At 47.7% G+C, this 13,641-nt stretch overlaps 1 protein-coding gene across 2 annotated transcripts in view; it reads right to left on the bottom strand.

Annotated features, from left to right (window-relative positions):
* LOC140397116 (regulator of G-protein signaling 6-like) overlaps nucleotides 1-13,641 on the bottom strand; it is a 941,371-nt gene that overhangs the window by 78,008 nt on the left and 849,722 nt on the right. For both annotated transcript variants that reach the window (XM_072486131.1, XM_072486132.1), the window contains exons 9-10: nucleotides 7,730-7,811; nucleotides 2,750-2,824 (exon numbers count right to left, since the gene is read on the bottom strand). In XM_072486131.1, the coding sequence (XP_072342232.1) occupies nucleotides 2,750-2,824; nucleotides 7,730-7,811 (157 nt within the window). The remainder of the gene's footprint in view (nucleotides 1-2,749; nucleotides 2,825-7,729; nucleotides 7,812-13,641) is intronic.

The following is a 13,641-nucleotide window of genomic DNA, read 5'->3' as shown; positions in this document are numbered from 1 at the left end:
GCAACAAAATCTATCGAGGTTACCTTATATCCCTTGTTAGTACGAATGCAAATTCTGCACTTCTGAATTTTGGAGGTTTGAGCGATACTGGTTTTACTTGTGGTTTCTTTTACTTTGCCAATTTAGATTTCTAATTCAATCATTTTGTGGGTTCTCTCGGAGTGACATGGTCACTTCTGGGTCAATTCCCACCAGAGTCGCCAATAACTGTTGCCTTTTTTACCTACTGTAAATATGGCAGTCAGTGAGGTTGCCGTCCTTCCTTTGGATATCAATATTATATTGCTCAGAGTCGCCAGGTATCAAATGATACCACCACAAGGTTCAACTGGCTATCGATCAAAGAGCCAAACACCAGTTAGTTAGTTCAAGATCAAGGGTACTTTATTTACACACACGATTAATCATGCAACATGGACACTCCTAGTTAAACTACACCTATCAACTATGACAACCTGTACTTAACTTCAAGCAGCCGGCTTAGGTCAGAGGAACAGGGGCCATTGTTCAATTCTGGGTCTATCGGGTCTGTAGAAGTAACTGCTGCTCAGCTAGGGTCATCCGTCTGGTAGCGAGCGTTGAACTTGAACTTGCTTCTGGTGGTGCTGCAATTGGAGGTAGACGTTTCCGGAGCGCCAGGTCCAAGAGAGGCCGAACACATGGTGGTCTCTCTTTTTATCCTTGGGGGTTTTCCCGGTCTTTTGGGTGGTCCTTCAGTTTGGACCCCACTAATTGGGTAATTCCTGATCACTGTGTTCGATTCAAACCAATAAAGGGGCGGGTATCTTGATGGCTGGGCGTGTCCTAAGCGGTCATTGACCCTGTTGTTTACACTTCCCGAGTACAGGGAGTGGCACCAAAATGTCTGGGGTTGTATCGGTCGCTCAAGTATCAGTCCTTTGTCTGGCGGAGATGGGCCATCAAATGCTAATCGGTTGGGGGTTTCGATACCGTCTGGATTCCTCACTCACAAATATACATTCAGGCTCTGAGCCTGCCTGTATCTCGCTTTGTCCATTTTTCCCACTATGCTTTGCGACCTTCCCTGTTCCTGGTTGTAAGTGGCCATCCCCGATGGATACAGACCCCCCCCCCCCCCCATTATAGGCGGCCTTGTGGGGGGCTCCCCCTATTAGAGAAGTCCCTGAGGATGTTCTCCCTATTCTAGGGGTCGCTGTAGGGCTCCTCCTATTATCGGGGTCCAAGTGGAGGGCCTCCCTATTACAGGGGTCCCTGTGGGGGGTCCCCCTATTATAGGGACTATGTGGGGGTCTACCTATTAGAGGGGTCCCTATGGGAGGGACATCCTATTACAGGGGTCCTCGTGGGGAGTCCCCCTACTACAGAGTTCCATGCGGGTGGTCTCCCTATTACATGTGTCTCTGTGGGGGGGTTCCCCATTACACGGGTCCCTGTGGGGGATTTCTCTGATCCAGGGTCCCTTTGGGGGCTCTCCCTATGACTGGGGTCCTTGTGGGGTGTTCCCCTATTATCGGGGTCCCTGTGGGGGGTGCCTTATTACAGGGGTCTCTGTCGGGGGGCATGGGGTGTCTGGTAGAGGAGGCGTGGGTAGGCAGTGTATTGTTGGGGAGGATGTTGGCCCTCAGATGGGCTTGGGTGGTCTCTACCAGCATGGCCCTGGTGTGGTGGACCTCACAGTGGGCCAAGAGGTCCACCACAGTATGGCCACACTGGTAGAAACTACAAGTGATCCGCACCCATGTGAGTCCCGGCCATGGGGACCAGATAATCACGGGAGAATGGAGCAGAGGATGGAGGGCATGCAAAATCGATGCAAATGGGTCATTAAGATCCATTTGAATTTATTTACATCCCCCCATCAGCACGCACTGTGGGCCTCATTCACGCCGCCAGCAGGGAGGGAGGGTGGGGGGTGTCGGAGAATTGCGGGCGCGATCCCAATATACCCCCCCATGCCTGATTCTCCATCCCATTGAGGATCGCATTTCGGGCACCGCGGGACGGAGAATCCCGCCCTGTATGCTTCCAAGAAGCAGTTAGATATAGAATTGGGGTGAAGGAGATCAAAGGATATGAGGGGAGTAGGCAGGATTAGGCTGCTCAGTTGGATGATCAACCATGATCATAATGAATGGAGGAGCAGATTCAAAGGGCTGAATGGCATGCTCCTGCTCCTATTTTCTTGGTTTCTATATTTCTCAGTAGGCCTATAAGAGGTATCCAAAAATTGAAATGATCTGCAATCCAAGACGCCACCGACTCTGAGGGTTTCGGATAAAGGGTACTTGGCCTGTATCACACATCATCCACAGGCATGGAGGTACTTTCAATCGATGGTGACTGGAAAACAACGAGCAGTGGGGAAACCAGCTGCTTTTCTCCTCTCAAGTCAAGGGAATGCTGAAGTACATTCTAACACTAACTCAGCACAAGCTGGAGATCTAGTCAAGGACCTTCCATGTCTGAATGACTCCATGGTATGCCAGGCAGTGCATTTACCAACAGAGAGCCTTTCACTCTTAAAAATAAAAACTTTAAGGGGTGAATTGACCTTATTGTTTGGGCAGGTTATTTTAATTAGCAGCATAAACATTTGCTGCCAGTTTTCACCATTCTCTTTCACCATCACCAGGGAACGGTCAACTTTCACCATCAACAAATCCTGATCTGAATGTGCCACGACATTGACTTCTGTTGAGAAATTTCTGTTATCGACTGAACATTTTCTCCTCTTGGAATGAGTTCAGGTGAGGTTGCTTGTACACACCTTTTTCACTTTGTTCGGGTTTTTCATCCTGCGGCACTTCCTGATATCCATTTCAGTGGTATTCACACAGCCAGGCTGTAAGAAAGTCAACATAGGAAGATTTTAAAAAGGGACTGTGAGAATTTCAATGGATTTTTAGCTGTTTCACACTACTATTCATTGACTTCCAATTTTTAGCCTGGTCAATCTATTCTTCTACATACCTGAGATACAATATCATGGGGGGGAAGACCAGTCATAGAATCCCTACAGTGCAGAAGAAGGCCATTCAGCCCCTTGAGTCTGTACCGACCCTCCGAGAGAGCACCTTACCTAGGCCCAAGCCCCCCCTTTTGGACACTTAGCAAGCAAATTAGCATGTCCAGTCCACCTAACCTGCGCATCTTTGGACTGTGGGAGGAAACCGGATCACCTGGAGGAAATCCATGTAGACACGGGGGAACATGCAAACTCCACACAGACAGTCACCCAAGATCGGAATTGAACCTGGGTCCCTGGCGCTGTGAGGAAGAAGTGCTAACCACTCTGCCGCCGTGCCGCCTCAATAGCCATTATTCATACGTGGGACTCGACAGTGAGCGATAGCTGGTCATTTGTGCATGAAAGGAGGGTTATGACTGATCCTGACTTGATGCTTGCTCAGGAAAATGAGGAAATTTGGCATGTCCACATTAACTCTTACCAACTTTTACAGATGCACCATAGAAAGCATCCTATCTGGCTGCCTCACAGCCTTGTTTGGCAACTGCTCAGCCCAAGACCGCAAGAAACTTCAGAGAGTCGTGAACACAGCCCAGTCCATCACACGAACCTGCCTCCCATCCATTGACTCTATCTACACCTCCCGCTGCCTGGGGAAAGCGGGCAGCATAATCAAAGACCCCTCCCACCTGGCTTACTCACTCTTCCAACTTCTTCCATCGGGCAGGAGATACAAAAGTCTGAGAACACGCACAAACAGACTCAAAAACAGCTTCTTCCCCACTTTTATCAGACTCCTAAACGACCCTCTTATGGACTGACCTCATTAACACGACAACCCTGTCTGCTTTATCCGATGCCGGTGCTTATGTAATTACATTGTGTACCTTGTGTTGCCCTATTATGTATTTTCTTTTATTTCCTTTTCTTTTCATGTACGTAATAATCTGTTGAGCTGCTCGCAGTAAAATACTTTTCACTGTACCTCGGTACACGTTACAATAAACAAAATCCAATCCAATGCAGCGGTTTGAATATATACAGCCAGATGTTGATCACCCTGCTTTTGTTTTTCCTCGCGTGCTGAGGATACTCTAGCGGGGACCATTAGTAACATACAATTACAAGCAATCTCATTGGCATTGTCAAGATTATGAATGGAACTGACAATAACAATTTGGATAAAATTAGTGAAGATTCAAATTTCGGGGACACAAGTTAAAGATCAGAAAATCAGAAGTAAGATGTTAGGGGCAGCACGGTAGCATTGTGAATAGCACAATTGCTTCACAGCTCCAAGGTCCCAGGTTCGATTCCGGCTTGGGTCACTGTCTGTGCGGAGTCTGCACATCCTCCCCGTGTGCGCGTGGGTTTCCTCCGGGTGCTCCGGTTTCCTCCCACAGTCCAAAGATGTGCAGGTTAGGTTTATTGGCCATGATAAATTGCTCTTAGTGTCCAAAATTGCCCTTAGTGTTGGGTGGGGTTACTGGGTTATGGGGATAGGGTGGAGGCGTTGACCTTGGGTAGGGTGCTCTTTCCAAGAGCCGGTGCAGACTCGATGGGCCGAATGGCCTCCTTCTGCACTGTAAATTCTATGATGATCAGATGGTTCTCCTCCAGAACATGGCAAATAGGCATTTCTGGCTGAATGTAGCCTGAAAATCAGACTCATTCATCCCCTCACCCACGAAAACAACAGGGAGGAAAAGAATGCCAGGAAGCAGTAGGCCGAGAGGCCGCAGGGATTCCAGAAACTGTGGAAAAGGGCAGGAGCAGCAAGCAAGCGGATTGGCGGGCCCACGAGGCAAAGGGTCCCTGGCCACCCCCGGGAGAGGGAGACCGGCGACCCGGACAGCAGGCTTCCACCCCGACCAGGAGATGACTGGAAGTGTTCCTAACTGAGGAACTGATCACGATGAAGGGCGAGGTTAAGGCGGAGATCCAAATGACGGTTTTGGTGGCGGTGGCAGAGGCACTGGTTGTCATGCAGATGGTGCTCGATGGGATGGGAAGGAGGCTGGAAGCCCAAGGGAAAACAATAGAGGAACTCGAAAAGGCATCAGCAGGCAGCATGGTGGCACAGTGGGTTAGCCCTGCTGCCTCAAGGCATCGAGGTCCCAGATTCGATCCCGGCTTTGGGTCACATCCGTGTGGAGTTTGCACATTCTCCCCGCATTTGCGTAAAGTCGGCCCTGCACGAAAACAATGTTAAATTCGGGACGCTATTCCCAGTTAGGCTCTGGGTGACATACCAGAATAAGGAACATTATTTTACTACTCCAGCAGTGGCAGACGAGTTTGTCCTTATGAACGGAGTGGACAAAAGGAAAACGAGGCAGCGGTGAGGAAGACACAAAGAGAGAAAGTGACGGAAATGGACAATTTTGCATGGGACGGCACTGCCTCGCTATGAGTAAGGGAACTAACTCATAGGAAGGGAGGGGCAAGGGCAGCAGAGTGAAGGGGAACACGCAAAAAGAATAATTTGCAAATTGTAACTGCCTCATCTATCTTTAACGAATGTACAGTGTAAAAATGTAAAACTTTGATTAAAATATTTTTTTAAAAATATGGTAATATATTAAAATGAGGTTCCTGGGCTCACGCCGTGCGGTTTGCATGACTCCGCTGGTGGGGGAGGGGTAGGATTCCAAAAGCCAATCACACTGGAGAGAATCACAATTTTAGCTTCACTCCAGATTTTGAGCCTGCGCTGACCTTTTCACGGATGGAGAGAGGGGCCAAAAAATCGCCCCCTATAAAATTCACTTTACTGGAAAGCATGTGAATTCTTTTAAAAAGCTGTTTTGTCAACATTAATTTGGCTTTCAAGTTTGGTCTACTGTTCTTACTAAGCTCCAAATATATCAGGCCATGTTTTATTCTCCTCCCTGCATCAGTTATGTATCATCTCACCGTGGCCTATTCTAGCTCAGCATTCACCAGAATGTAAATTTGGTGAGTTCCTTAAAGCGAAGGCAGATTTCCACACAGGGAGTGAAGACAGAAATCTATCCCCTATCTAAGTTTGGTGTCATTCAGTCACAGCTATCTCGCGCGGGATGCTCCTGATTCCCCCCACCCCCTCCCCGTCGGCATGTTTTCCGGTGGCAGAGGTGGCTCGGCAATGGCCGCTGGTGCGATCTTCCGGTCCTGCTGATGTCTGCGACACTTTGTGTGGCTCGTCCATCCCGCCGCCAGGAAGGTCTGCCTTCGGTGGGACTGGAAGATCTGGTGGCAGGAAGGGCTGGAAAATTCTACCCTTGTCTCTTCCTTTACTTTAAACTTTGCAGTGCCTGGTGCTCATGTAGGGATTTTAATAATAAAGAAATTGGTAATGGTTGTTGATTTGATTTGGTTTTGGAGATGACTCCATAGAAATGCTAGCATACCAAAACCTTGTAACTAGGAAGTGCAAAAGAATGAATTTGCAGTTAAATAGACTCTTGTTACACTGGATTCCTGATGGGGGTAAACGTCTCAGTTTGAAGTGTAAAGTATTTCCCTGTTGGCCACTATTTCATTGACCAATGTATGTGGGATTTAGAGTACCAAATTCATTTTTCCAATTATGGGGCAATTTAGCGTGGCCAATCCACCTATCCTGCACATCTTTGGGTTGCGGGGGTGAAACACGTGGAGAATGTGCATACTCCACACGGACAGTGACCCAGAGCCGGGATTGAACCTGGGACCTCGGCACCGTGAAGCAGCAATGCTAACCACTGTGCCACCATGCTGCCGCCATTTCAATCATAACATATGTAAATGCCCGGATCGTCCCAGAGGTCCGCAGGCTGCTCTCCTCTTTGAGAGCTGACTGGTGCTGGTTCAGCCTGAGGGTCACCAAACCTCAGGCAAGAGGCAATGTTGAGAAGGCAGGGCCTTCATAAATAACCTCAGCCAGTACAGGAATTGAACCCATGCTGTTGGTGTTGCTCCACACCACAAACCATCCATCCAGCCCACTGAGCTAACCGACCCCCCAATTTTTTACCTTAGATAAGAAGGTGCTTTCATTTTGAATCACTTGCAGTATAAGGGTGGCATTTTCCAGTCACGCTCGCCCCAAGACCAGAAATTCCCGTTCGAGGCGCCAAATCTTATGTCCCACCCGCGACGATTCCTGTGGCGGGCGGGGCCAGAAAATCTACCCCGAAGAGATTAAAGGGACTCGGACACGAACGTTAAAAAGTAGCCATTTCAACAAAACATTTGAGAAATTATGAATAAAGAACCAATTAGCTAAGCAAATTAATATTCACCAGGATTGCAGTGTAGTGAAAATCACTATTGGAACCATTTATGACTTCATCTCTTTAGTGGAGCCACACCTGTCATCACCGCATATCTGAAATTTGAGCACATGATTTTCTGGCGATTTAAAAAAAATTAGTTTTGAGTACTCAATTCTTTTTTCCAATTAAGCGGCAATTTAGCGTAGCCAATCCACCTATCCTGCACATCTTTGGGTTGTGGGGATGAGACCCATGCAGACATGGGGAGAATGCGTAAACTCCAAACGGACAGTGACCCAGGGCCGGGATCAAACGCGAGTCCTCCGCGCCGTGAGGCAGCAGTGCTAACCATTATGCCACCGTGCCGCCCCATTTTCTGGCCATTTTAGTTAATGGTCCTTAAAAATAACTTGCCATGCATGGCTGAGCCTCAGAGCAACTACATGTGAGGCTCCCTGCTGGCAACACCAAGTTGGCAAACGATCCTTTATGACGACATCAATCATACGCGCGCTCATGGGCAAAGTCTAATCATACTCACGACGGGTCGATGAACATCCCAAAAAGCTCTTTCTTGACTGTCCAGAATCTTCCGTTCTGTTTTGTCCTTTTTCCTGTCAATTCTAAAAGAAGATGATATCAACTTCCAAAGGCACACTGAACTTACAGGGCAGTCACCTTCTCAGATGTATTTCAATCATGCATTGGAAACAGCCTGAAGCTTCTTCTTATACATGCATTTTTCAATATGCATGATGCAAAGTGAGCATGATCTAGAACATGTATAATTTGATCTACCCCTTTCTGTGCGATACAAAGGGCGAATAATTCCATTGTTCTTTTGCCCTGTTCAACTGGCAGCCACCAAATTAGTTACTTTACTAAGTCAGAGACAAAAATATAGTTACCTTAATACAGCGGGACTGCCAAGTCCAAAGCTGAATATGGGCAGCATTGGCATTGGTCAAGGCAATGGTTTCCCACCCCACAGTTGTGCTGATTGCTTTGCTAATTTTGAGAGTTAATTGAAAACCTTAACTAATAATAAGACTAGATTTTTAAAAAAAATGATAAAACCAGAGACTCTTCAGTTCAAAATCAGATGGGTGGCAAACCTTGATGTAGTTTCCAAGCAAGATGCATTTTTCTTTGATTCCTATAAACCTCAAGGCTCAAAGAACAAAGAACAATATAGCATAGGAACAGACCCTTTGGCCCTCCAAGCCTGCGCCAATCACATGTCCTATCTAGACCAACCATCTGTATCCTTCTATACCCCATCTGTTCATGTGCCTCTCCAGATAAGTCTTAAAGGTTGCTAACGTATCTGCCTCAACCACCTCACTTGGCAGTGCATTCCTGGCCACCACCCCCCTCTGTGTAAAAAAGCTTACCCCGCACATCTCCACTGAACCTTTTCCCCCTCACCTTGAACTTGTGCCCCTTGTAATTTTCAATTCCACCCTGGGAAAAAACCTCGAATGTTCACCCTATCTATACCCCTAATAATTTTATAAACTTCTATCAGGTTGCCCCTCAGCCTCCGTCTCTCGAGGGAGTACAATCCCAGTTTATCCTCATAGCTAATACCCTCCACACCAGGCAACATCCTGGTAAACCTTTTCTGTACTCTCTCCAAAGCCTCCACATCCTTCTGGTAGTGTGGTGACCAGAACTGGACACAGTATTCCAAATGTGGCATAACCACCGTTCTATATAACTGTAACATAATTTTCGAGTTTTTATACTCGATACCCCATCCTACGAAGGCAAGCATGCCATATGCTTTCTTGACCACCATTTCCACCTGTGCTACCACTTTTAAGGATCTGTGGACCTGCACGTCCAGATCTCTCTGTGGACCTGCACATCCAGATCTCTCTGTGTCTCTATGTTCCTGATGGTTCTACCATTTATTTTATAGCTCCCACCTGAACTGGATCTACCAAAATGCATCACCTCGCATTTGTCCAGGTTAAATTCCATCTGCCATTTCTCTGCCCAATTTTGCAGATTTTCTATATCCTGTTGTATTCTCTGACAATCTTCATCAGTATCCACAACTCCTTCAATCTTAGTATCATCCGCAAACTTGTTAATCAGACCCGCTACATTTTCTTCCAGGTCATTTATATACATTACAAAGAGCAGAGGTCCCAGTACTGATCCCTACGGAACACCACTAGTTACAGACCTCCATTCGGAAAAACATCCTTCCACTGCTACCCTCTGACTTCTATGGCCATGCCAGTTCTGAATCCATCAAGCTAGTTCACCACTGACCCCATGTGATTTAATCTTTTCCACCAGCCTGCCATGAGGGACCTTATGAAATGCCGGTCGACGGGCGGGAATCGGGCCGCGCCGGTCGGCGGGCCCACCCCCGCCGATTCTCCAGCCCACGATGGGCCAAAGTCCCGCTGCTGGAATGCCTGTCCCGCCAGCGTGGATTAAACCACGTTTTGAATGGGGGGACAAGGCAGTGCGGGCGGGCTCCGCGGTCCTGGGGGGGGCGCGGGGTGATCTGGCTCCGGGGGGTGCCCCCACGGTGGCCTGGCTCGCGATCGGGGCCCACCAATCCGCGGGCGGGCCTGTGCCGTGGGGGCACTCTTTTTCTTCCGCCTTCGCCATGGCAACCAGCAACCACTGACGCTCCTGCGCATGCCCGGACCCGCGTCGCCCGGCGAAGACCTTTCGGCCCCGGCTGGCGTGGCGCCAAAGGCCTTTCCCGCCAGCTGGTGGCGCGGAAATCGCTCCGGCGTGGGCCTAGCCCCTCAAGGTGAGGGTTTGGCCCCTAAAGGTGCGGAGACGTCCGCACCTTTGGGGCGGCCCGATGCCGGAGTGGTTCCCGCCACTCTATCACGGCGGGATCCCCCGCCCCGCCCGGTAGGGGAGAATCCCGCCCCCCTATCTCTGAGACTTTTGCAAAAGTTTCACTATCACTGACGTCAAGCTCACTGGCCTATAGTTACCTGGATTATCCTTGCAACCCTTCTTAAATGACAGTACAACATTGGCAATCCTCCAATCCTCTGGGATCTCACCTGTGGGCAACGAGGACTCAAAGAGTTCTTTTAGAGATCCAGCGATTTCATCTCTTGTCTCCCTCAATAATCTGGGATAGATGCCATCTGGCCCTAGGGATTTGTCTACCTTAATGCTTTTTAACACACCTAACACTTCCTCCCTTGTAATAACGACCTGTTCTAAAGTGTTTACACGTCCCTCTGAGACAGCACCAATCAACGTGTCCTTCTCCTTCGTGAATAACGGTGCAAAATACTCGTTAAGGATCTCACCTACTTCCTTTGGTTCTACACATGATTTCCCACCTTTGCCCTTGAGTGGACCAACTCTTTCTCGAACTACCTTCTTGTTCCTAATATACATATAAAATGCCTTGGGATTCTCCTTAATCCTGTCTGCCAAGGGCATTTTGTGACCCCTTTTTGCCCTCCTAACTCCCAGCTTAAGCTCTTTTCTACTGTCCTTGTATTCCTCAAGTGCTTCAACTGTTTTTAGTTTCCTGTACCTCATGTATGCATCTTTTTTCTTTTTGATTAGACTCGCAATTTCCTTGGTCATCCATGGTTCTTGAATTCTGCCTTTCCTGTCCTTCCTTTTTACCGGCACATGCCTGTTCTACACTCAACTGCTCCTGAAAAGACTCCAACATGCCAAATGTGGATTTACCCTCAAACAACCTCTCCCAAGCAACAGCCTAATCTGGTTGTAGTTAGCCTTCCCCCAAATTAGCACCTTAACCCTAGGACAACACTCGCCCTTTTCCATGAGTATCTGAAAGCTTACGGAACAGTGGTCACCGTTCGCCACATGTTCCCCCACTGCAACTTTGATGACCTGGCCGGGCTCGTTCCCTAGTACTAGGTCCAGTATAGACCCCTCTCTAGTCGGACAGCATGATCTTCCCTTCCTGGCCTTGATTTCTTCCTGCCAGCTTCACCCACGCAACCTAAAATTGGACATGCTTGGGGCAGGTGGGAGAGTGTAAGAGTGGCTACCTCAGGAATTGGACTTCTACAGACTGTTAAACATTCCAATTCCAATTCTCTTCCCACACCTGGTGGTGCACTAAGGCAGACTTGTGTCTGTTTCCATAACTAGCAATTCCAGGACAGTTCACTAGCCTGTCACCAGAGGCTTATAGCTTGAGGAGTGCCACTCCGCATCAAGTGTGACTGACCAGGAGTCTCTCCAGCTCTCACCACCAGCTATCGGTGTGTTGGAAGAATTTACAGGTTTACACTCAAATGTTTGGACTGCGTTATGACCACACCTACCTTGGCTATCAGGTCCTGGGGTAGAACTTGAACCCGGAGCTTGTGGCTCAGAGGCATGGACCCTACCCACTGCACCACAAGAACAGCCGAATAGTATTCTAAATGAAATGAGTTGCTAAAAGGCCACTTGGGATGATGGACTCTGTGGGTGAAAGAACCTTTTCCCATGCTGCATTTTGAGGCTGCAAAAATGTGCTGCATATTTGATTTTAATGGGTGTACCACAACACTGCTAACCACTGCAGCACTGTGCCGCCCTATTGTTCTTGCAGAGAGACAGCAGAGGTGCGATGGGCCGTATGGCCTCCTTCTGTGTGGTAACCGTTCTACCATTATAATTCTATGACCAATTACAATATCCTCTTGATGTTACTTGAGGGATAAATATTGACAAAGAGACCAGGGGAAAATGCCCAGACTCTTCCACGAGTGTGAATACAGTGCAACTCTCCCTCAGTACTCCACTGTATTGTCAACTTCAACGACCGATGCGGGGACTTGAACCCACTTGACAGTAATAGCTACTGAACTGGGTTGCTGAAGTTATTATGCAACCATAGCCTCAGTGCTAATGGTGACTAAGGGGGTGCTTGTCTCTGCATTATGTAAATTACAGATAAAAGGACATTTGATTGTCGGTAGGATGGTGGTGAGCCACTGTCTGAAATAAGTAACAGCAAGTGGACATTGGGAAGTATTCATCAAATTCATTTTCCATTTGCAAATATTGTTTTGCTTTCTGTACCTTTATGTTTTCCTTGCGGCATGCAGTGATTTCTGTTCAACAGAATGGGAGATGATGCACCATGGCTGCCCTTGGATATGAGCTGAAGAAGGCACACTAAGGCCCCTTCTGGTGACTTCTCCTCCCTCTAAACAGTTCAAGATGGGACACAGTTACATGGAAAACCCAGAAGAAAATGAAATATGGGTTTTATTTTACAAATTGCCATGGATAAAAATTGCAGCTCTGTAACTATCAATCTCACAGGACATACTACCCTTTCAAATTCAGTGAGGACACTTACATTATAAGGTCACAGTATTTTTCACAAACAGCAGGAAAGGTAATAAAACATAATTTGTGCTTATCATAGATTCAATACAGTGCAGAAGGAGGCCATTCAGTCCATTGGGCCTGCACCGGCCCTCCGAAAGAGTACCCAGGCCCACTCCCTGACCTTATCCCCACCTAACTGTTGAACACTGAAAGGCAATTTAACATGGCCAATCCACCTACCCTGCACATCTTTGGATTGTGGGGGAAACCAGAGCACCAGAGGAAACCCACACAGACACAGGGAGAACGTGCAAACTCCACACAGATAGTCAAGGTCGGAATTGAACCCGGGTCCCTGGTGCTGTGAGGCAGTAGTGCGAGCCACTGTGGCACTGCACGGCTCTATCTTAATATTTAAGAAAGAGCTCATCTCATTTAGCATCGGGCACAGGCTCAGTTGAATACCAGTGCTGAAATGATTCATCTACAGCCTTAAAATTATTTTTTTTCAACAGAGTTTTGAAAATGCCCATCATTTCCCAAATTGGCATAATTCACCAATAAATTACAACTGTACAATGCTGAAAAGAAGAAGGTAGCTATCTCAATTTTTTTTTAAGATACATAGAAAGGAAAGGAACTAATTACCTGTCAATCTGGGGAATTTTAAGAAGAAATGTATTCCATTCTCAGAGTGACAAAGCCAATGTGCAGAATGGACAGGGCAAGCCCTAATTCATCCCCTCGTTTGCTCAAAAAAACAATTTAAATTCATGGTCCCCTCGAAAGAGACATACTATATCCAAGTAGACAAGAACATGCACTAACCTGATCTCGGGTTTGATCCTGCACTTGATCTTAGCCAAAAGACCCGGACTTGTTCCAAAACAACAAATTAGGTTGTAAATTGACTTCAGCATGTGCTCAGAGGAATCCCCATCACGGAATAACTGATCATAGACCTGACTAACAGCTAAAACCATACAATCATTTGGGCGGCACGGTGGCACAGTGGTTAGCACTGCTGCCTCACAGCAGCAGGGATCCGGGTTCAATTCCTGCCTCGGGTGACTGTCTGTGCGGAGTCTGCACGTTTTCCCCGTGTCTGCGTGGGTTTCCTCCGGGTGCTCCAGTTTCTTCCCACAGATCAAA

This window comes from Scyliorhinus torazame, chromosome 2 (assembly GCF_047496885.1).
Source record: "Scyliorhinus torazame isolate Kashiwa2021f chromosome 2, sScyTor2.1, whole genome shotgun sequence".
In the NCBI taxonomy this organism is placed as follows: domain Eukaryota; kingdom Metazoa; phylum Chordata; class Chondrichthyes; order Carcharhiniformes; family Scyliorhinidae; genus Scyliorhinus; species Scyliorhinus torazame.
The sequence above is the reverse complement of the archived record's forward strand: the minus strand, read 5'-3'. Positions and strand labels throughout refer to the sequence as shown.